Source organism: Electrona antarctica (genome assembly GCF_951216825.1).
Source record: "Electrona antarctica genome assembly, chromosome: 21".
In the NCBI taxonomy this organism is placed as follows: domain Eukaryota; kingdom Metazoa; phylum Chordata; class Actinopteri; order Myctophiformes; family Myctophidae; genus Electrona; species Electrona antarctica.
Window position 1 is genome coordinate 33,123,645 of NC_136802.1, and position 23,674 is coordinate 33,147,318.

The following is a 23,674-nucleotide window of genomic DNA, read 5'->3' on the forward strand; positions in this document are numbered from 1 at the left end:
TGCTTTAGCTATTGAAAAATAGCAGATCTACAAGCTCATAGCGCGCCACCGAGTGGCGCGCTACGAGCTTGTAGGTCTGCTATTTTTTGAAAAATCGAAGAACGACTGACATAGAAACATAGCTTTTTCGGAAAACTGTCAGGATGTATAGAAGACATTTTTTAGAATCTGATCTCAGGTCAGAACGGGATAACTCAGTAACATGCCAGACTTTTACAAGACACTTGAAAATCCAAGGTGCACCCGAGGTGAGAGCAACGGAGGTATATAGGAGAGTGCAGCCTGTCGAGTTTCCATGGGAGTGTGTCCTACCCCCCCCCCCCCCCCCCCCCTCCCCTCGCCCCCACATTTCCCAGAATTTGTTCAGGCTTTAGTGTTTCACTTCTTCTACTTTCTCTTTTTTCTTTTTTACACTTTGCTAGCTTTTCACATCCATTAACACCTGAGGCAGATTCTAAAAATGTCTTCTAAATCCTAACAGTTTTCTGAAAAAAACGTAATGGTGCTCAATCGTTTTCATGCATGTCAAGGCCCAAGACCCCCAAAATTATAATTATACAGGCATGTATTTGGCCGCCCATCTGATAAGATTTTGTGCCAGTGGGACCCCTCCAGAAGCAAATATTTCAGCAAAAAATGCTTGCTTAAAAAATTATATATGCGCCCCGGGGTCTCCTCCCAGTGGGACGTGCCTCGAGGACCTCCCTAGGGAGCAGAGGCGTATCTACAATAAGGCGAGGGCAGGCGTCCTGTCCAAATCCATTTCTGGCCTGGCCAAAATCCATACAAGGAGGACAAAAACAAGACATGAGAACTATTAGTGGACAGCTGATTGGCCGTTGCGGTAGAGCGCGACCCTCAATCACCCATTGGAATGTAAATGCAGCCTTTCAGCCTTTGTATCCTACTCGTCTGGCAGGTATATCTCTTTGAAAACCTTTAGTGCTACGATTGTGCGCGGGGAGACGACAATTAACACATATCTTGCCTGCCCAAAACGTAATTCCTGGATACGCCACTGCTAGGGAGACGCCCGAGAGGCATCCTAACCAGATGCCCGAACCACCTCAGCTGGCTCCTTTCCAGGGCAAGGAAGCAGTGACTCCTACTCCGAGTCTCTCTCACGTGACTGAACTTCTCACACTATACTTTATGAATAGCCAAACACATAAACTAAAGCTTTTCAGCCCAAATCACAAAATGACACGGAAGTGGACGAATAAGTGGACACCGGAGATACTTCAAAACAGTCATCTTTGAAATGCCACGTACAATGACTGCACCTGATGGTTTTTTTTGTCGACCATCATCTTCTCCGTGCAGGTGGTGAACCCGAGTGAGGGTCCATTGTGGGCTCGAGCCGGCAGAACGGTAATGACTGCTGTACTTCCCGCCCTCCGAACAGAGCAACGTACACAATTACAGTCATTCAAACCGATGATGTGAGTACTGTAATTGTGAATGTCAGGCGTTGCCATAGGGTTGCCTTCGTTTCCGACTGACACTTTTCTTGAGTCTCTCTCTGTCTTTGCTGAGAGAAAGGAGGGCGTGCCGGTCAACCACTCATAGAAAAAAAAAGCGTGCGCGCGGTGGACATAAATATCTCGTCCGTGGAAAGATAAAGACGTTGGCAATTAGCAGCTCAAAGAAGTACAGTACGTACACTGGGGAAGGGCTGAGCTGTTACATACAGGCCTTCACCGTCGTTGATAAGACAGATTTGAGTGAGATCACAGAAGTTATATAAAAAAAATCAAATAAATATATACGTACATAATTAACTGAGGAGAGAGAGATTCATAACAATGCTGGAAGGACAGATGAAAATAATCACATCGCTAACATTTGGATTAAAAACTATTTTTAACTTGTAAATGGCAAGAGCAGCTTAGGGACAGAAATGTCAGGGTGTGTGTGTGTGTGTGTGTGTGTGTGTGTGTGTGTGTGTATGTGTGTGCACACACACCCATACAATATTGAAACATGAAGATATATTGTTCTGCCTGGCATCAACACTATTCAGAACAGGAGTACTGTATACGTGGGCACTGGGCGCACGCACACACACACACACACACACACACACACACACAGTACTCGTTCCCGCATAACTTCCGGGTTTGATGATGATGTCACGTGCATACCCTCTGTAAGCAGATTACTGTATGTTGCATAAGTATGTTTATGAGGCATTCTAGACATGGGGCCCTATATCTTGCGCCACCCCTTATCCCTAAACTTAGACGTTTTTTGACTATTTTGAAAAAGTTCAAATAGCCGATCTACAAGCTCACAATGTGTCTTATGTACATCGACTAGTTGAACTATTTGAAAATGTTTTTCAAGACGCCATTTATTCTGGTCTTCATATAAAGTGTCCGGCGGCCCACATGGTGTTGACTTACCGTCGTGTCCTTCTTGTCATTCCAGCGAACGATGAAACTATTTTCTCTCTCCATCTGCTGCACTTGGTCCTCATTGACCTGGTGGCGCGCGCGCACACACACACACACACACACACACACACACACACACACACACACACACACACACACACACACACACACACACACACACACACACACACACACACACACACACACACACACACACACACACACACACACACACACACACACACACACACACACACACACACACACACACACACACACAGATAAGGTGGTGCAGGAGAGGCAGGCTACCACCTTAGGCAGTTAAAGGAAATTCAGGGTCACAGAAAAGTCCCTGAAGTCCTTCTACCTGTGATAAACCACCGTGGAGCACACTGACTGACAGGGGCATCACGGATTGGTATGGACGCACGCACGCACGCACGCACGCACGCACGCACGCACGCACGCACGCACGCACGCACGCACGCACGCACGCACGCACGCACGCACGCACGCACGCACGCACGCACGCACGCACGCACGCACGCACGCACGCACGCACGCCGAAAACAGCTCATATTATGAGCATATAGATCTGCTACTTTGGAAAAAATCTTGGACATGTATGCAAATCTTTGATATATATATATATTTTATTTAATATTTTTAACACAAATTAAAACATTTTAATACTTTTCCTTATACTTGGTTGTGCATTGTTTCACGCACCGCAAACTAGCCAAACTACAATCTTACAACAGCACTGCAACATGCTAGCTGTGAGCTTGTATATCTGCTACTTTTGGTATAAGTATAACGGCCGGGCTCCACCGGGCGCGTCAGCGTCGCGTCTCCGTCACCGTCAGGGAATGTCCCCTTTTTAATCAATGAAGGGTGGCTCCACTGCCCGCGTTGACGGAGACGCGACGCGTGCATTAAAATTAAACCGGTGCGTTTTTTGACGCGACGCAGACGCAACGCAACGCGTCCGGTGGAGCCCTGGCGTAATCCGGCTTTTGAAAATGGATGTGATGAGGTAAGGTAGGGGGTGGGCCCTACCTTACCTCACCTCATCGACAACCTATGAACGATGCTGAGACTTCCAGAGAAGAATCACCTGATCCAATCAAATTCCAGCCAATTATCATTAACATCTTAGTGGTTTGATTTGGGGGTCCACGTGCATTCGTGCAATATCCTCACAGTCACGTTGAGAACCGCTGGTATAGTCTATGCTGGTCAGCAACGCACGAACGCACGCACGCACGCACGCGCGCACGCACGCACGCACGCACGGCTAACCGGAATGAGACCGTTAATGGTGTCACTCCCAAAGTGCAGAAGTGGGTCGCTCCACTAAGACTTTCAGAAACTCATTTCAAAGTGGGAAGTTGGCTGTGATTGTTCGACGTAGCTCAGCACCAAACTGAATAAAAAGGCGCCGCCACACTTTTCCCTTCAACAAAAAGCTCCGGGTGGGGAAATGACATTTTTTATTCCGTCTTTTTTTCCTATCGTTTTCAGAGAACAATTTGCTTTGTTAAGAGTTCTACGCATGGCTGAGAAGATTGGAGTGGAGGAAGAAAAAAAAAAGGCAAAATGCACGCTACACCTCACTCTGTGTGTGTGTGTGTGTGTGTGCGTGCGTGCATGTGTTTGGGCCTGATAAAGGGGCCCAGAAGACGCCATCCAACGCAGAACTGACTCTTTAATACATTTTGGGCGGGAACCCCTTTTGGTGTTAGCATTATCTTATGCTTTAGCTATTGAAAAATAGCAGATCTACAAGCTCATAGCGCGCCACCGAGTGGCGCGCTACGAGCTTGTAGGTCTGCTATTTTTGAAAAATCGAAGAACGACTGACATAGAAACATAGCTTTTTCAGAAACCTGTCAGGATGTAGAAGACATTTTTAGAATCTGATCTCAGGTCAAAATGGGTTAATTAGTGAAGCATCTCAATCGTTTTGTGTCAGCGTGCGGTTTCTATTTTTTTCTCCCCCGCCCTCGCTGCTGTTGGGGCCCGCCCGTCGTCGCCGGAGCTTAACCCATTTAGACCTGAGGCCGATTCTAACGTCCTTCACAGTTTTCAGAAAAACCTCTGTTTCTGTCAGTGGTGCTCAACCTTTTTCATGTCAAGGACCCCCAGAATTATCTGTATTTGGCCTGAAAATATGTTGTCCCAGGCAACCCCCCCAGAAGCAAAGATTTGAGTTAAAAACGTTCGCACTGACACACCACAATATTTTGCATATGGTGGTCACAACATTTATATATGTACATGTTATCTCTTTGATATGTTCCGTATGGGTGTGTCACATATATTGTCATTATTTGATTTACTGTATACCCTGAAATCTTGAATAAACAAAACTGCGAAAAGAAAAAAAAACGTTCGCTCTGAAGAATATATATTCACATTTTCACGATTTTTCAAAAATAGCAGATCTACGAGCTCGTAGCGTGGCACTCGGTGCCGCGCTACGAGCTTGTAGATCTGCTATTTTTCAACAGCTAAAGTATAACCATATAATACTTAAATAAAACACCCAAAAGGGGTTCCCCCGCCCAGAATGGGTTAATGGCTATTTGTCATGCGAACGACGGCGTCCCGAACCGATTTGGGAGCGAGCTGCTCCTCCTTTCAGCGTCAGAACAAGAAGGGGATCAGGGTTACTCTGCTGGGTATTAGCATTCCCTCAGTGCCGTGCGTCCCCTTAAGCCAGGCAACGCTCCAAGCTGAACACTGATACCCTCTCCGCCCCCCCTGCTCGTCTGATCTGCTGCTAACTTGTTACGCGGGTGTGTGTGTGGGTGTGTGTGTGTGTGTGTGTGTGTGTGTGTGTGTGTGTGGGTGTGTGTGTGTGTGTGTGTGTGGGTGTGTGGGTGGGTGGGTGGGTGTGTGTGGGTGTGTGTGGGCGGGTGGGTGACAACCTTGTCTTTTGAAATATACGCGCCAGAAAAAAAAACGGTCCCCTTGAGGGATTTATTTAACCAAACTTTTTTCCAACATTTTACCACATTGTTTCTTATAATTTCAAGAATAGAGAGATAGTGTTGTATTCCCTACACAGCATGTGTTCTCGATCTCTGTTTGGTTTCAGTATACCGCCTTTACCCGACTACATGTCGCTTAGGCCCCATTTAGTAGTCGTATTTATATCTTGAAGATGACACAGATCTGATTCAGGCTACATTCAGGGACACAACGATCAGGGATCCAAGTATTGAACCTTTTGCTTTTGTCTGTGTTTTGTTTTGTTTTCTCTGTTTTTTGTCTGTTTGTTTTGTTGTTTTGTTTTGTTTGTCCAAATGTTGATTGTTTTGTAGACCCAGTACATGTTCTACGTTCTACTATTGTTTCTGAACTACATTCTTATGTAAGGAGGATATAGGCATACATAAGCTTTAAGCTTCAGCCTATTCCTTTTCGATCGTGTTTAAAAAAATGGAAAAAAAATTCAGGCTAGATTTGGCTGCCAGTGTAAATCCACAAAGGCCACATTTAGACTGCAGTCAGATTCAGTCAAATCTGATTCAAATCGGATCTTTTGTTCCGACCATTCACACTGCCGTTTTTGTCACGGCCCGGACGGTTAGCTCAACCGTCTGGGCACCTAGGCTGCTGAGCCAGCCTGACGGCGTGCCGCGGGTTCGACTCCCGATCCCGACGGCCTTTGCCCCGTGTCTTCCCGCAAACTCTCTCCCCATTTCCTGTCAAGTCTACTTTCAACCTATCAATAAAAGGCAGAAAAAGGTTGGTAGTGGAAACTTATGGTAGTGGCAACTTATCATTTCATTGGCTGCCGTAGTCACCTATCTTTCTGTTTGGCTGCCTCGTCTCTAGGCAACCAGACACTTTTTGCCTCTAGCCGACCTCTCAGCCAATGGGATAGCATTGCAGCCAGCAACAACCCACTAGTGAGTGTGTGCAGCTGGTAAAATATGACTATGTCATTTTGGGCTTGTTACTTGACATTTTTTACTCGAGGCGTGACCCATAACAATTGGACCCACTGTTTGGGAAACCGTGAGCAAAACGCCACATCATGTAACGTCGGCACACACCTGGAAAACACAAGAAAACAAAACAAAACAAAACAAAACAAAAATAACGTGGCGGCGGGGCGACTCACGGCGAAGAGGGGGACGTAGTTGGCGATGAGGTCGTGGACCACGGCGACCTCCAGCGGGGTCTGTCCGTGTGTCTGGAACAGGCAGGAGGAGAAGGACGAGGCCAGACGGCGACTCGACATCTGGTTGAGGTGAGAGCACTGCTGGATCCTGGAGAGGAGTGGTGCATTGTAATGACAATTAAAATCTACAAAGTAACTAGTATAGGCTAACTAATGTTTTCAAATAGTAAAAGTACAATATTTGCCTCTGAGATGTAGTAGAGTAGAAATAAAAGTATTGGAAATTGGACATACCCAAAGTAAAGTACAAATATCTCAAAATTATACTTAAATACAGTACTGAAGTAAATGTACATACTGTAGGTACTTTCCACCACTGATTACAAAACACATTGAAGTACAGGTGTGCGACTATGCGTGTGTGCACGCATGCACGTGCACAAACAAGCAAAAGCATGATTATCGTCTCTCTCTGGCGTGGAAACCTCATTAGGTCCAAAGCTGTTACTTTTCAGGATTCAAATTCTAAATGAGCAAAAGTAGCAGCAGCTCTACGAGCTCCAAATGTGGCGCGAAGCTTGAAGATCTGCTTCTGTGTGACGCTGTAGTATGATCTAGTAGTGACGCTGTAGTATGACCTAGTAGTGACGCTGTAGTATGACCTAGTAGTGCGTTAATTAACAAAAAAAAAGAAAATGTTAGAATATAGAGATAAGAGGTTTCTGCCCGACATCAGCGATATATTTGGCTATTTTGGCGCACTCGCCTGCGCGCACTCGCCACACACACACACACACACGCACATGCACACGCACACGCACACAGTGTTTGAGATGCTAGGCTTCGGTCCAACTTCGGCAAAAAAAGAAAAGAAAGGTCAATTAAGTCTTCTTCAAACATTCTGCGCCATTAGCATAAGGCTGGCTAATCACGCGCTGCGAGCATCTCAGCCAAACAGGGCATCAGGTCTGCCTCGCGTCTGCTTGTGTCTTAACACTACTATGATGTGGCTGAATTAACGGGATGGTGCTGGGGAGTCATGGGACACGACCTTGGCCATGTTCTACTTGGCTTTCAAACACCCTTCCATTATGCACATTGTAGGTCATTCCTTAGTCCCAACAACATTTCCAACAAAGATCTCTATATAAAGACTGGCTGCCGAGACGTGACCACAGAAGTTAAGCACCGACTAAAGTGGCTTGGACACCTATACTCCGAATGCCCGCAGAGCGGATCCCCAAAGTGGCCCTCAGATGGACACCCCCAGGGAGAAGGAAAACGAGGCCGACCAAAGATCACCTGGCTGCAGAACGGTAGAGGCTGAGCTGCTGGACATGGGTCTCTCATGAGGCACGGGCCGCACGGCGCAACTGGTTGCCAAACAGTGTTGATTTTGTCGACTAAAGTTAAGACGAAAAAATGTCCGTCGACTACCTTTTTCACCCAACGAATACTAAATGGAAACTAAATAAAAACTAAGTTATGATGACTTAAACTAAGACTAAATATACTGACAATTTTGTCAACACATAAAAACTATACTAAAATGTTAGGAAGGGACTAATGGACAAGAGATCCAGTATCCAGATTCAGTAAGTCATTTTGCAATAGTTGCATGCTGAAAATAGCCGATCTACAAGCTCACAACACGTCGCGCTGCGACGCGTTGTGAGCTTGTAGATCAGCTATTTTCAGCAAGTGAAAAAACAGTCATTACGACGGCATCGAGGCCCGCCAAGATACATTTTGTTTGACTAAATCAACTGTAGATTTAGTCGACTAAAATCTTATGATATTTAGTCGACTAAAACTAGACTATAACACTAAAACATTTCCAGGTGGAGGAACATTATCGATTACCTTGTGCCCCATTGGGGTCGAAGAGCATAAGTAGGTCATGGACCCGTCGTTTGACACAAACATTAAATGCCATTGACAATGAAAGGAGAAATTAGGTCAAATGTCCGCCAAATATGACGGAAATTTGTGGAAACAGGCATTCTGATTGGCCAGTATGAGATGATGCATCATCCCTCCATCTCAGCTCGTCCTTGAGCTAAAGCTCAAGGAAAGAGGAGTCAGGTCAATTGAAAGTAAACTAATCCAACATGGCTGAATCAACAGTCAGGATAACAGCTAAAAAAATTAGCGGACTACAGCAAAACGATCCTTCACGCGACTAGCAAACAGTATCATCAGAAATCACGACGACATGTCAGAAGATCAGCTCAAAGAGAGCTTCAATAAACTCACCATGGAAGCCAATGACGACGTCATGGAAGCCAATGACGACGTCATGGAAGCCAATGACGACGTCATGGAAGCCAATGACAAAGTCATGGAAGCCAATGACAAAGTCATGGAAGCCAATGACAAAGTCATGGCACGTCTCATTGCTGAAGAGGAGGCAAAGCTCAAAGACGAGGAGTCAGTGGAGCTAACCGAACAGCAAAAAGCCGACATTTTCGCATATGAGGGGGGTGAAGGAAGGAAGACAGGTTCTCAATCACACAATTCACGTGCACAGTTGACGTGCAGATTGCGTGCACTGTGATAATAAATGGGCTTCAAAATAAAAGGAATGCGGTATTAGTCCAACCATAAGGTAATTAGAAAGTATGTTTTATTTTCAAATTATCAAGTAATCTTTCGCGAGCCAATCTTGTACGGCCCGCTGGCCGTATAATGCCCAGGTCTGTACTAGTGTGTGTGTGTGTGTACTAGTGTGAGTGCGTGCGTGCGTGCGTGCGTGCGTGCGCCAGGTGCATAATGAATCGAACAGCGCCATTATGTCCAAATCCCACAAGGAAAGAGGAGCCGAACAGAAGGTCACTTTGCAGGGACAATTTTCAGAGGCTCGTTACCGAAAAGGGCTACCTGGGGGTCGAAAGGTCAAAGTCAGGGTCAGCAGTTAGATTCTGGTTAGAGCCGCGGTGGCGAAAACAACTGGCATGCAGTGGCCAAGGGGTTGAGATCGGGGTCAAAGGTCGTGAACCAAATGCATGCCAATGTAATGTATACCTTATATGCATGAATAAAGTCAATACAATTACCGCAAGCACACAGGAATATGGATGTGCTTGTGTGTGTGTGTGTGTGTGTGTGTGTGTGTGTGTGTGTGTGTGTGTGTGTGTGTACCTGTACAGATGTTGAAGTAGGGCTTCTAAGGTGGACCTGTTTATCCTTGGTAAACTCTGGATGAAGGCCGAGTACTTCTTCACTCTCTGCCTCTCGTCCTTCTCGTCTACAACACGGCAACGAGAGGTGAGGCGAGAACGTTTAGGATTGAGGCCAGATTCTACAAAATGTCTTCTAAATAACAATTTACAATTTACAATTTAGGCATTTAGCAGACGCTCCTAATCCAGAGCGATTTACATTAAGCAAGAACAAAAACATGGGAATACATCACATATGTAAAATGCATTTGTCAAGAAACATGCGTAAGCTAAGAACGTAACTAGAACATATCTATATAATGACACTATACTTAAACATAAACTATACATATATGCTATACTATGCTGTACATATATACTATGAAGTGCTATGACTACATACAATGCAATTATTGTGCTGTCTACATGACATGCTATAAATCTGTTTCAAATGCTATCTAAGTCTAAAAAAGTGCTGTCTAACGCCAGGGCTCCACCGGACGAGTTGCGTCTCCGTCGCGTCGCGTCAAAAAACGCACCGGTTCAATTTTAATGCACGCGTCGCGTCTCCGTCAACGCGGGCAGTGGAGCCACCCTTCATTGATTAAAAAGGGAACATTCCCTGACGGTGACGGAGACGCGACGCTGACGCGCCCGGTGGAGCCCGGCCGTAAGGGGGTAGGGTAAGTGCTATGTAGGGTAAGTGCTACTGTAAATCATGACAGTTTTCTGAAAAACACACACACACACACACGCACACGCACACGCACACACGCGCGCGCGTACCCAGGGCAGACAGCCAATAGGGGTAGAGCTCCTTGGTGAGCAGGGCGTCCTCTGCCTGGGCCAGGAAGCCGGTCAGGGTGTGCGTGATGTCCTCCAGGCGGTGTTCTTTGTCGCGGAGCTTGACGTTGCGGGCGTCTCTCGCGAACTCCGCCAGGAGCAGGGCCACGCGGCCGGGGTCCCCCGGCCTCTCGTACACTCCCTCCTGGCACAGACCTGCGGGTGGAGAGAGTGTATGTATATAGGCCTGTCACAATGATTACTATAGGGCTGGCAAAAATAACTGAGCTAACTGAGTTAATGGCTGCTTAGATGGCCCGCCCCATGCATCCCTGCATAATCCTTAAAAACTTTAAAAAAAAAACTTAAAAAGAAAAAACTTTAAAAAAAACGTAACTTAAAAAAACTTAACTTAAAAAAAACTTAAAAAGAAAAAACTTTAAAAAAAAACTTAACTTAAAAAAAAATCTTAAAAGAAATCTTAAAAAAACAAAAAAAAGAGAACTTAAAAAAAAACCTTAAAAAAGTACGTAATTTATTCTAATTGTTGTTATTGCAATTTACGAGCTGCGTTCGCTTCCCGCGTTTGCGCGTCTTACTTGTGAATAAAGAGATGGATATTTCCATTATTTAAGTTGTTGCCATTTATTGCCATAAGTTTAAAATAAATAAATACAACCCGCCTCCTGTATAAAGTCACAGTGTGTCAAATGTATTCATGGATTATGTAGTCGTCGAACTGGAGCACAGCAGTCAACTCATGTTCAATTTAACCCATTTTGACTTGAGATCAGATTCTAAAAGTTTTCTGAAAAAGCTAAGTTTCTATGTCAGTCGTTCTTTGATTTTTCAAAAATAGCAGCCCTACAAGCTCGTAGCGCGCCACTCGGTGGCGCGCTATGAGCTTGTAGATCTGCTATTTTCCAATAGCTAAAGCATAACATAATGCTGACACCAAAACGGGTTCCCGCCCAAAATGTGTTAAATAACAGGGACTGGCATTTGCCAAAAATACAGAAGGAAAAATGTAAACAGCAAGTGAAGTAAAACCGCCGGGGCACTGTGTGGAGAAAGAACTCCCCCCGTATCTGTATTCTGTCTCTGCCTCTAGCGGCTTTATCCCAAATCCCATAAAGCTATAGACCTTTTCACACTTGACGACATAAACATTCTAAATGGGGACCAAGAGTCTTTCTTTGTTGTTGTCGCCGTGTATGTGAATATCAGTGGCTGACAGGAAATAAACTTGGACCTTAAGCTGTTCCCTAGCAACACAACTCCATCGACAAGGTCTATACACTCCATTTAAACTCTGCTCACAACACAACAGGAGGGACATGAAATTCAGTGGAGAATAATGCCACGGCATGGCCAGGGAACAGCTTTTAGAGCCCCGTTCAAAAAAGAAAAGTACATTGCAGGCAGCAGCCGCACACCGTGGACACCAAGGTCTGCCTATAAGACGTACTGTACACACACAGACACACACACACACACACACAACCTAATTTACCTATCAGTGTCATGCACTCACCGTACTGTGTGACAAACGCCATGCAGCTGTCCACGACGATGGGGACGCCGTTTTTATTCAGCTGCTGGTTCCCCAGAGCCCGGCCGTCGGTGCCGGAGGCCAGCGCGATGGCAGAGTGCCACAGCGCAAAGTCCAACCGGTTGAAACCATGGATGTACACGGTCCTATACGAGCACGGGAGACACGTCGTCACCGGTTAGAGCCAAGAGCTTCAAAATGTATACATGTTCTCTATAAATCAGTGGTTCTCAACCCATTATGTTTTGGGGCATTTGAGCCACGGGCCTAACCTGACTCCGCCAGATGGGGCAGCAGAGAGTACACTGGGTTCCCCCCTCCTGCTCCCATCTGGGAACTCTCAGGCAGACTTGATGCCCGGGCACAAAACGGCCTGGCCAATCAGCGGCAGCTAGAGGCGGGATCAAGGCAGTACTGTGTATGCCTTGATCCCGCCTCTAGCTGCCAGTGTACTCTCTGCTGCCCCATCTGGCGGAGTCAGGTTACCACAGACCACCATTTTGATGACATTTAGCCTCTCAGACCCAAAAACGAAAGACTATTTTGTTGTCGTTGGATAACATTTTGTCCACAATTCCATGCTGTATTGACGTCGGTACCATTAGCAGAGATAACAGGCAAACGTTGATCAAAATAGCAATATTATTCTACATTCTCTAATTGTGTAGAATTCTTGTAAATTAAGTAATGCAGATGAAAATAAAAAAGATAACAAATGCGGGCATTCTTCCTCTTTTAATGACCAAAATAAATAAACTTAACTGAAATCTTAAGAACATTATGTATAGGGCCTCGAAATGCTTATTCAAATCAGTTTGTGATTGGACCTTGTTGATTGACTTGATATTTCAGCTGTACCCTTTTGTATAAATCGACTTGAATTCACTTGATGTGAATGCTCTGATGAAGGCTGCATAGCCGAAACACGTACACTTTTTGGTGTGTGTGCCAATAAAGAAATGGAAATGTGAGTACTTTGTCCGCCATTTATTTAATTTTTGGATGTGCTACCTTTTTGTAATTTTATTTTTCTAATGGTTGAGGTGCATGGGAAGAAATGTTGGACATAATTTGTGAATTCAAGCGATTATTCATTTTTTATTTTAGTAATGGTTGAGGTGCATGGGAAGAAATGTAGGACATAATTTGGGAATTTCAAGCCAGTTGCCAGCCTGATAACTGATAATTAACTTAAGCTAACTGTCTGCAAGCCTTTTTTAATCCATTTAGGCCTGACCTCAAAATTTAAAAAAAATATTCTAAATCCTCCAGTTTTCTGAAATAAATATTTTCACGATTTTTCAAAAATAGCAGACCTACAAGCTCGTAGCGTGCCACTCGGTGGCGCGCTATGAGCTTGTAGATCTGCTATTTTTCAATAGCTAAATGGAGTTCCCGCCCAAAATGGGTTAAAGGGAGGCCATGCACACACCATTACGAGACTCTCGAGCAAGTCTTGTTTTAGAAGATGAGACACAATTTGATTTGAACAGCCGAAAGCAATTAGGGAATACAACATGTGCATTGTGCCACAATAACAGGGAAAGAAAGCGCCTGTGAACTCGGCCTGTGTAAAAGCTCAGATGTGACATGTGGGGCCCCAGCCCGCCTCGTCTCAAGGACTAAGAGCACAGCTGGTCCAGGAAGACTTCAGTTACAGTAAATCATGTGCTTAGCGCAGGTGAGGCAACACAACACGCTGGCTAACAAGGCCCTCCGTCATGAAGGCAGCGCCACAGCTACAGTAATAGAAAATACTGTCCTCTGCAATTATTGTTAGTGTTACTGTGTCACATTGGCGAGCTGTACACGCATTTTGTTCTCCTTTTAACCCATTGAGACCTGGTACGCATCTATGTCACTTTAGCTTTTAACCACTTCAACCATTATTTTATATACTTTTAAAGCTATGGGAAAAATAGCAGATATGAAAGGTCATAGCGCGGCAGTCAATGCCGTGCTATGAGCATGTAGATCTGCTATTTTTTTAAAGAATCGTGAACATGTGTGAACATCTTTGAATATAATAATATATTATTTCACAGGGAACGTTTTTAACTCAAATATTTGCTTCTGGGGGGGGGGGGGGTCCCTGGAACAAGACATTTCCAGATGCTGGTCGGCGGCCAAATAATTGCTGGGGTCCTTGACATAAAATAGTTTGAGAACCACTGATATAGACATTTTTTTTCAGAAAACTGGCATGATTTAGAAGACATTTGTAGAATCTGGTCTCATTGGGTTAACAACCATCACAGGAGTCGCCTACCTTCCTCCTTCGACCATCAGCAACACTTGGATCTTGTCCTCGCCCTCTGTATGTGTGGACACAGCTGGGTGACAGAACAAAAACACTGCATCAGGAAAATAAATGGTGAGCACGTTGTAGCAGAGTGGCTCAGAGCCTCAGCCTGATGGCCTCAAAAGTCTAATATATCCCCTGCCCTGGTCCAGAGGGATATCCCTTTGGTCTAGTGCAGGGGTAGGCAACCTTTATTATCAGAAGAGCTATTTTTGGCCCAAAAACACATTACAATTCTATCTGGAGCCGCAAAATATGTTTGCTTTAATAAAGCAAACTTTAATTAGTTATGATTTTTCTGGTCTTTTAATATTACATTTTATTGTTTGCTAATTTCTCAAAGCATGTCAAGTATACTGTACCAGCCAACAGCATTGGTGGTGAAAACAAGACATAGATGTCTTATCATTCATACATTCTTCTATTCTTCTATTTTCCTTCATTAAATTTGATTCTTATTTTTATCTGGTGCATAGGCAACATTGCTTTGCAATATCAAAATGAAAGAATAACTTTAATGCCTACTACAAATTCAATAATAATGATTACATGTAAAGAAAAAATCACACCCGTGTGAACTGAGTTGTGCAAGGTCTTATATAGCCTGATCAGCTGTGGTCTGACTTAATGTCAGTGACCATAGTAACCATGCTAATTTGTTTGGGTACCACGTACAGGTACACGGGTAAAGACAAAGCTGGTTGTTGGAGTGGTTTGCACCACTCAAAAAGAAAAGTAAAGAAAAAGAAAACCTCTTATTCCTTTTCATACTGCTTTGCCGTAGCAACTGGGAGCCACGGGAGAGGGCCTATAAGAGCCACATGTGGCTCTAGAGCCGCAGGTTGCCTACCCCTGGTCTAGTGGTTAAGAAATCTGACTTTCACGCGGGAGACCCGAGTTTGAATTCCAGGCGTTAGATCGGTTCCGCCGGATCGGGTTTCCCCGTGGGGAGGAGGTCAAAAGGGGGGTGAGTGTAGCGGAATAATATCTAATATCTTATATAGGGATATCGCTTTGGTCTAGTGGTTAAGATATTGGACTTTCACGTGGGAGACCCGAGCTCGAATCCCGGGCGTTACACACGCACAAGCAATACACCAGTGGCTCCCTTGACGTTGTGAAACCCCCAGGTGTGCCTTGGGGGGTTTCGTGACAGGCACACATTATTATTGCAATGTACCGTATTCGTCCGCCCCTCCACACAGCCTTTGTTTAAATCGTGAACACGTTGTGGGTCCTGTGGTGTCGACAAAACAAGGTAAAAACACTGAAAAACACAGGCGGCGTTGGCAGCATAATTAATTAATTAATACCTGGCAATCAACGTGTAAACAGACAGGCCTGCGTGACACATGCACATGACCCCACATTACCCGGCCAACACAAACTGTTCAATCTCCATAAACGGTCAATGTTCTTCATACCAAACCCTTGCAAGCGTATATGCACCGCCCCTTTCGCATAAACTATGTTGATTTGTTTCGCGATGAATCGGCTCTGGCAGGAAATTTGAAGCCGACAAAGTTGCTAAGCCTGCATGGCGCACGAGGCAGGCTAGACATCCTTGTTAACACTGGGAACACACAGGAGGAGTTATAATTAATGTTAGAACTAGAAAGTCTCTCCGCTACATCTCACCACCATGCAGCAAGGTGTCCGTAAACAATTAATCATCTCTGCTGCCAAAGTGTTTAGTAGTGTAGCAGATTTTCAAGGGCATTTCATCGTGATCTAGACAGGTGTAGGGGGGGGGGGGGGAGCAGAGAAGATTAGACATCGCTATTGACGAGTGTTATCAGTTAAAGGAACTTTTTGTCGTTGTTTGAACAAACAAATTGAAATCCTCTCTTATCCACCCCTCAGATCAGGAGGAATTATTTTTGTATTCATGTTTGTGTTATGTTTACGGGATGAATAAAAAGAAAAGATCACTCCTGTGGCCTTGTAATTGGGTGCTGCAGTATCCTCTCTAAGAGACATTATTATCACTTTGATTTATTTATTTATTTATTACACCGGCGGTTGATGGTTTTGGCAGGAGAAATTAATCCATTTTGGGCGGGAACCCCTTTTGGTGTTAGCATTTATGCTTTATGTTATGCTTTAGCTATTGAAAAATAGCAGATCTACAAGCTCATAGCGCGCCACCGAGTGGCGCGCTACGAGCTTGTAGGTCTGCTATTTTTTTAAGAATCGAAGAACGACTGACATAGAAACATAGCTTTTTCAGAAAACTGTCAGGATGTAGAAGACATTTTTAGAATCTGATCTCAGGTCAGAATGGGTTAAACCCTTTTAGTGGACCGGTGTTATGAGGACACTTCATGAAACTATGAATTAGCCTCTCCCCCAAACCTCCGTCCACGCATGATGAGCTGCCAGAGAGGGTGTCTCGAGACTGAACAGTGATGTGCCTCAACATTTTCGCATCGCAAATTCATCCTACTTCAACTATATGTTTCATGGGGCCAGCAACACATGCATTCTTTATATAAAAATCACACCCGTGTGAACCCCCCCCCCCCCCTCTCTCTCTCTCTCATTAGCAGGCAACAGTGCATCTCTCTGTCTCTGTTTCTGCCACAACAGCGCCCCTACTGGTACTCATGAGTCACACATGAGTCACACACATTAACACGAGTCACATAGGTTAACACGAGTCACATAGGTGGTGAACACGGACATTGCTGTTCCTTGGAGTGGTTGCACCACTCAAAAATCACACCCGTGTGAACTGAGTGGTGCAATTCCCCCCCACCTCCCCCCTCTCTCTCTCTCTCTCTCTCTCTCTCTCTCTCTCATTAGAAGGCAACAGTGCAATACTATCTCTCTGTCTCTGTTTCTGGCACAACAGCGCCCCTACTGGTACTCATGAGTCACACATGAGTCACACACAAACATAGGTTAACACAAGTCACAAGTCACAGACATTGCTGTTCCTTGGAGTGGTTGCACCACTCAAAAAATACAAATATTGGTTAACTTTCAATCTATTGGCCTATAGCTGGGCCGTGGCTCAGCGGTCCAGGCACCTTGGCTGGTAATCCAGGTAATCCAATGGCAGTGTGCTGCGGGTTCGACTTCCGATCCCGACGGCCTTTACTGCATGTCACCCCCCCCCCCCCCCCGTCTCTCTCCCCATCTCCTGTCAGCCTACTGTCTGTCCCTCCATAAAAAATATAAATTAAAGGCGAAGGGCCACAAAAAAACATTAAAATAAAAACCTTTCAATCTATTTGTGAGTTATTTGACTAAAACTGTATAAATCAAATGGTCAATATTTATGACTCTGAGTGATGATGTTTGATCGACTTGGTATTCATATACGTAGGTACTGTATGGCAGGGGTTCTCAACCCGTGGGTCGCGACCCCTCGGGGGGGTCGCCAAATTATTTTAGGGGGTCCCCAAATTATTAAAAAAAAAAATGTTTTTTTTTAAAAACAAATCACGACTTTTCAAAAATAGCAGACCTACAAGCTCGTAGCGCGCCACTTGGTGGCGCGCTATGAGCTTGTAGATCTGCTATTTTTCAATAGCTAAATTATAACAATGCTTAAAACACCAAAAGGGGTTCCCGCCCAAAATGGTTTAAGGTTATTGTAGCAGTCAATTTATATTGGGGGTCGGGAGGGGGCGGGGCGGGGGTCCCGAGTCGTTGCCAAAGCATTTTCGGGGGTCCCCGGCCAAAAACGTTGAGAACCCCTACTGTATGGGACCCTGACGAAGGCTTGTATAGCCGAAACACGTAGGCCTGACTTTTTAATGCTCTTTGCCATGCCGCTTTAATAAAGGCCTTTTTTTACTGGACTGTAGCAGAGTGCCATGGACCTCTCTTTGTATTCTCAGGTACTTACTGTACATATTCCTTCTCAAAGTGGGGTCCAGGGACCCTCCGGGTTCCTTAAGCCATTTAGTCCTGACATCGAAATAAAAAAAATGTTCGCTCTGAAAGAATATATATTCAAAGATTTGTGCCGCATTTTTACGATTTTTCAAAAATAGCAGACCTACAAGCTGCAATTGAAAAATAGCAGATCTACAAGCTCGTAGCGCGCCACCGAGTGGCGCGCTACGAGCTTGTAGATCTGCTATTTTTCAATAGCTAAAGTATAACATAATGCTTAGTTAAAACACCAAAAGGGGTTCCCGCCCAAAATGGGTTAAGGTATGTAACTCTCAGAGTTATGGAACTGAAAAGGTTTTTGAGAACTGACACTGTTTGAGGACTTTCTATTGGCCACGACTCTGTATTGGTGATGCCTGATTGACTTCCTGATGGTCCATTGCGTGCACCTGTCTGCACTCGTTCACTCGGTTTATACTTGGCTGTATGACGGTGTCACATGCTGAAAACCATCATACACTCTTCGCATTCTGAAGAAGGTCTCGATAAAAAAGATCGAAGAAAATAAGTGGTAGGACGCATGCCATTCCCAAGGACAGAGATTTTGGGAGTGCTCATTTCGGTTCGCTCGAAATCGTGCGTATAATGTGTATAAAGTTTTGCAGAATCCATGCCTTTTGAAACCACTCGAGAACAGAAGAGGCTAGACTCCCTGACAAGCGAGGCCTTGAGGCTCGCGAGGCGCGCCCGAGCAAGCTGCCATCCAGGCAAGCCAATGCCCACGGCGGGCAGTCGAAGGCCTCGCGCATCACTGAGCGTGCCGTCCGAGCCATGGTGGACGGAGTAGCTTATCAAGTGAACCAAAATTAGCTGCAGGGTCGGTCGGGCACAGGGTTTGTCCTATTTCCGATAATACTATTTGTATTTGTTTTGTTTTTTTTGCAGCCACTGAAATTATTTTTCTGGTGTGCAGATTTCATTTTTCAATAGCAAAAAAAAAGGGTAAATAAGTGCAAGCATAGCCTGGAACTCACCTATGCTTTTTATGGCATAGGCAGCTCCCGGCAGGATCCGCCGGGAGAAACTATGCGCAGCTGCGTGACATGAGACTAATTACTTAGCGACAGAGAGAGAGAGGAGTGTGTGTGTGTGCATGTGTGCGTGTGTGTGTGTGTGTCAATTCAACAAAGGTGCAGACGATCAGAAATCAGCAGAGAGTGAGCGATGTTTGCGCTACTCTATGCCCAGAGCCGGATTTACCTTGCTGAGGGCCCCCGGGCTGGAGCAAATTTGAGGGCCCCCCTTGGGGCGCGCGGCGAAGCCGCGTGCCCCGTCATTTGGCCGAGCGGCGCAGCCGCGAGGCCGAAAAAAATTTGGGCTATTTTGTTTTCATTTTGGGGTACCCAGGCCCCTAAAAAGAGAGGCAGGCAGGCAGAAGCTCTCAATGGTTTAACCATAATACAACTAAATACAATAACAATACACACATTTCACTTGAATTGGATTTCACTTTACAATTTTATAATTCAAAAAAAAAAAAAAAAAAAATATTTTTTTTTTTTTTTTTTTTTGGGGCCCCCCTAGTCGGGGGCCCCCGGGCTTCAGCCCACCCTAGCCCAACGGTAAGTCCGGCTCTGTCTATGCCGAATTGAAGTGGACTCGGACCCAGACTTTTTTTTCCTCCCTGGAAATACAGTATAAACGTCTGGGTTTCCGAGGCTAGTGCAAGCATGACAGCAATATAAATAAAGTGCACGTGCAGTTACACCTACAGCAGGGGTGCCCGTTACGTCTATCGCGGTCGACCAGTCGATCGCAAGCGCTGCTCAGGTAGACAGACCGCTTGGCCCTGCCATGAAAACAAAAAACAAAAACAAAAACAAAAAAACAATCCTCGCCTCGGCAGGCGGCGGCGCGCTGGCGGCTTTAAAACCCCCCACAATGCAGTGCCTTGTTTTCAAGTGTGGGGAACGTCGGGTCTGTTCTGTCGTTAAACAAACAAATTAAAAGGATATCTATCCATCATTGGAGTGGGAAGAAGATTATTTTTTCACGATGTCACATTCCAACTGCGTTTGCCTTATGTGCAACGTCAGCGTCTTTGCAAAGAAAGGAAATGTGGAGAGGCATTTTACATCACTTCATACAAAGTACAACAGTGAATTCCCTCCCAACAGTGAACTGAGAAGGACAAAGTTGAGCGACCTGAAAACGCAGTTAACAGAGCAGCGGTTAACATTCACAAAGCCCAATTCTAAAGCAAAGGCAGCCACTGGAGCGTCATTCCGGGTCAGTCACATGCTCATTGGAGGTAAGAAGTCCTTCCAAGACGGTCAAAAAGTATATATTGTAGGTCCTACAGTATATAGTTTTTGACCGGGGTGACCCAGGGGTAAATACTTGAGCCCCTCCCTTTTGTCCCTCCCTACACCAAACCTCTTTGCCAAAAATGAACGATCTGAGGGCAGACCAAGGGGCCAGTGAGGCTTTCCAACGTTGAAGCACTGGGCCCTAGCGGTAAGAGGAGGGACTGCAGGCGGACACGTGGAAGTATGACGAGGAAACCCCGTGCAGCTGGGCTTTAACGTTGCGCGCGTTTGCACTTCGTAGACGGTCCTTCCGGGTGCTTCAAAACGCCACTGAGCAACTTCCACTGACATGAATAGCGGAGGGGGCGGAGCTTCGCGCCAGATCAGTCTCTATCCTTTTATATACTCTATGGGGCGGACGGACGGACGGACGGACGGACGGACGGACGGACGGACGGACGGACGGACGGACGGACGGACGGACGGACGGACGGACGGACGGACGGACGGACGGACGGACGGACGGACGGACGGACGGACGGACGGACGGACGGACGGACAGACAGACAGACAGACAGACAGACAGACAGACAGACAGACAGACAGACAGACAGACAGACAGACAGACAGACAGACAGACAGACAGACAGACAGACAGACAGACAGACAGACAGACAGACAGACAGACAGACAGACAGACAGACAGACAGACAGACAGACACTAAGCTAAACTGTGCTAAACTAAATAGCCTACTAAGACTTACAGATGATCTTGAGAGTATTTGCCCATTAGCAGATCCATCTACAATAATCTGTGTCCACCGCCGTCCTTGCATCCATACAGTACTCTTCCTCAGGTCTGGTTCTTGTTGCTATCTACAGTATAGAGCAAACATTGGGCCTCCGTCCTAAATGGAATAAATGAATCACTGTTGGTCCAGTTAAGACATTCTGACCTGAGATCAGATTCTAAAAATGCCTTCTACATCCTGACAGTTTTCTGAAAAAGCTATCTTTCTATGTCAGTCGTTCTTCGATTTTTCAAAAATAGCAGACCTACAAGCTCGTAGCGCGCCACTCGGTGGCGCGCTATGAGCTTGTAGATCTGCTATTTTTCAATAGCTAAAGCATAACATAATGCTAACACCAAAAGGGTTCCCGTCCAAAATGGGTTAAGACAATTGTGTTCCCTAATCTGTGGTGATGTATTATTCAGGCTTATCGTCTGAATGTCCTCCGATTAACACACCACCAACAATACGCAGGTGCAACACACACTTCAAATATAGCGTCTGGGCCTGCAGTCTGGGGCCCGGGCTTTCTTCCTATCGCTTTAGTTTCCCTATGAGCGAAGCAAGGGGATTAATATTGTTCCCCATTCAGCCCGGTCTTTACAGACATCCACTGAAGAAAATTGCACTGAATGAGTTCAAAGACGATACGCTTATCTTGCTTGAAAACCTGTTATTTCAAATAGTCGTTAAGGCGGTGAGGACTGATTTGAGCACTGTGACAGGTTAATGATTATCCTTGCAGTATCTGTCATTTTGTTTCGCCTTCTTTTTCCCCCTCTGCTTCCAGTTATTCGGTGAGGCAGACGTCTTGACACGGACGTTTGCAAAAGAGTCGCGGTCTGAGCCCCTGGGGCAGCCATCTTGTTGTGTGACGCTGCAGCCTGGTAGTATAGGAAGTACTGCATGTTTTAACCCATTTTGGGCGGGAACCCTTTTTGGTGTTTTAAGCATTATGTTACACTTTAGCTATTGAAAAATAGCAGATCTACAAGCTCTTGTACTTGTAGGTCTGCTATTTTTTTTAAATCGTGAAAATGTGCCTCAAATCTTTGAACATATATGATTACAGAGAGAACATTTTAACTCGCTTCTGGGGAGGTCCCTGGAACAACACATTTTCAGATGGTGGGGCGGAGGCATATTACATATAATTTTTGGGGTCCTTGACATGAAATATTGAGCACCACTGATACAGAAACATAAGGTTTTTCAGAAAACTGTCAGGATTTTGAAGATTTTTATTTTTTTTATTTCGACGTCAGGCCTAAATGGGTTAACACAGTATAGATTAATTATAATGACTAGTTCATTAATCACTTGGATATACTAGACCGGAGTCCACCAGGGTTCTATACTAGGCCCCCCTAATTGTATCCCTCTACAGCTCCATCTCCAAATAGCAAATCTACAAGATCGTCTCTTTTCATCGTTTTTTTTTTTAACCCATTTTGGGGCGGGAACCCCTTTTGGTGTTAGCATTATGTTATGCTTTAGCTATTGAAAATAGCAGATCTACAAGCTTGTAGCGCGCCACCGAGTGGCGCGCTACGAGCTTGTAGGTCTGCTATTTTTGAAAAATCGAAGAACGACTGACATAGAAACATAGCTTTTTCAGAAAACTGTCAGGATGTAGAATACATTTTTAGAATCTGATCTCGGGTCAAAACGGGTTAATAGTAACTGAGGCTAGCCCTATGCCAGGGTTCATGTGGTTACTCTCTCTCCCCGCCACAGAGGCGCTCTTCACGCGGCGGTGTCGCAGCCAAGTAAATGACAGTTAATCCCATGTCACAGACTGCGTTTCCTACAAGGATAACCCCACGACGTTCCAGAATGTAATGCCACTTCACAAAAGACCCCACAGTCCCCCTCTGGCGCCCACAGGGCCGTGCCAGCTGTGACAAGCATGGTTTTCAAAATGCCATAAAAATGTATACTGTAGTAGTGCAGGGGTATTCAACTGGCGGCCCGCGGGCGCCCCCTTGTGGCCCCTGGAACATTGTGGTTTTAAAGTGGTGCAAACCACTTCCTTAAGTGACTATGTGTGTGGGTGGCTGGCTGGCTGGCTGGCTGGGTGGGTATGAGCACGAAAACAGCATGGTTGTTTTTCACCACCTGTGTGCAACCTAACACACACACAAACACACACGCACATATTAACTGTACATATGGTGATTTCAGGTGTGCCAGTACAGTACAGTACAGTACAGTAGAGGGTACAGTAGAGGGACCCCCACACGGTAACTCTGTCATTTTTCAACCGTTTCGGACGTGGGGCGGCTCGCCGGAATCGGGCCGGCACCCTGGGTGCGTTCCTGTGGGTCTGGAACTCCCCCCCCCCCCCCACACCCCCCCGGGGACCCCCACACAGAGTTGCACCACTTACTTCACACGGG

The 23,674-nt window shown here is 45.5% G+C and overlaps 1 protein-coding gene across 2 annotated transcripts in view; it reads right to left on the bottom strand.

Moving 5' to 3' along the window:
- arap2 (ArfGAP with RhoGAP domain, ankyrin repeat and PH domain 2) overlaps positions 1–23,674 on the bottom strand; it is a 216,974-nt gene that overhangs the window by 22,058 nt on the left and 171,242 nt on the right. For both annotated transcript variants that reach the window (XM_079491216.1, XM_079491217.1), the window contains exons 20-25: positions 14,297–14,360; positions 12,010–12,173; positions 10,479–10,691; positions 9,673–9,778; positions 6,532–6,679; positions 2,406–2,483 (exon numbers count right to left, since the gene is read on the bottom strand). In XM_079491216.1, the coding sequence (XP_079347342.1) occupies positions 2,406–2,483; positions 6,532–6,679; positions 9,673–9,778; positions 10,479–10,691; positions 12,010–12,173; positions 14,297–14,360 (773 nt within the window). The remainder of the gene's footprint in view (positions 1–2,405; positions 2,484–6,531; positions 6,680–9,672; positions 9,779–10,478; positions 10,692–12,009; positions 12,174–14,296; positions 14,361–23,674) is intronic.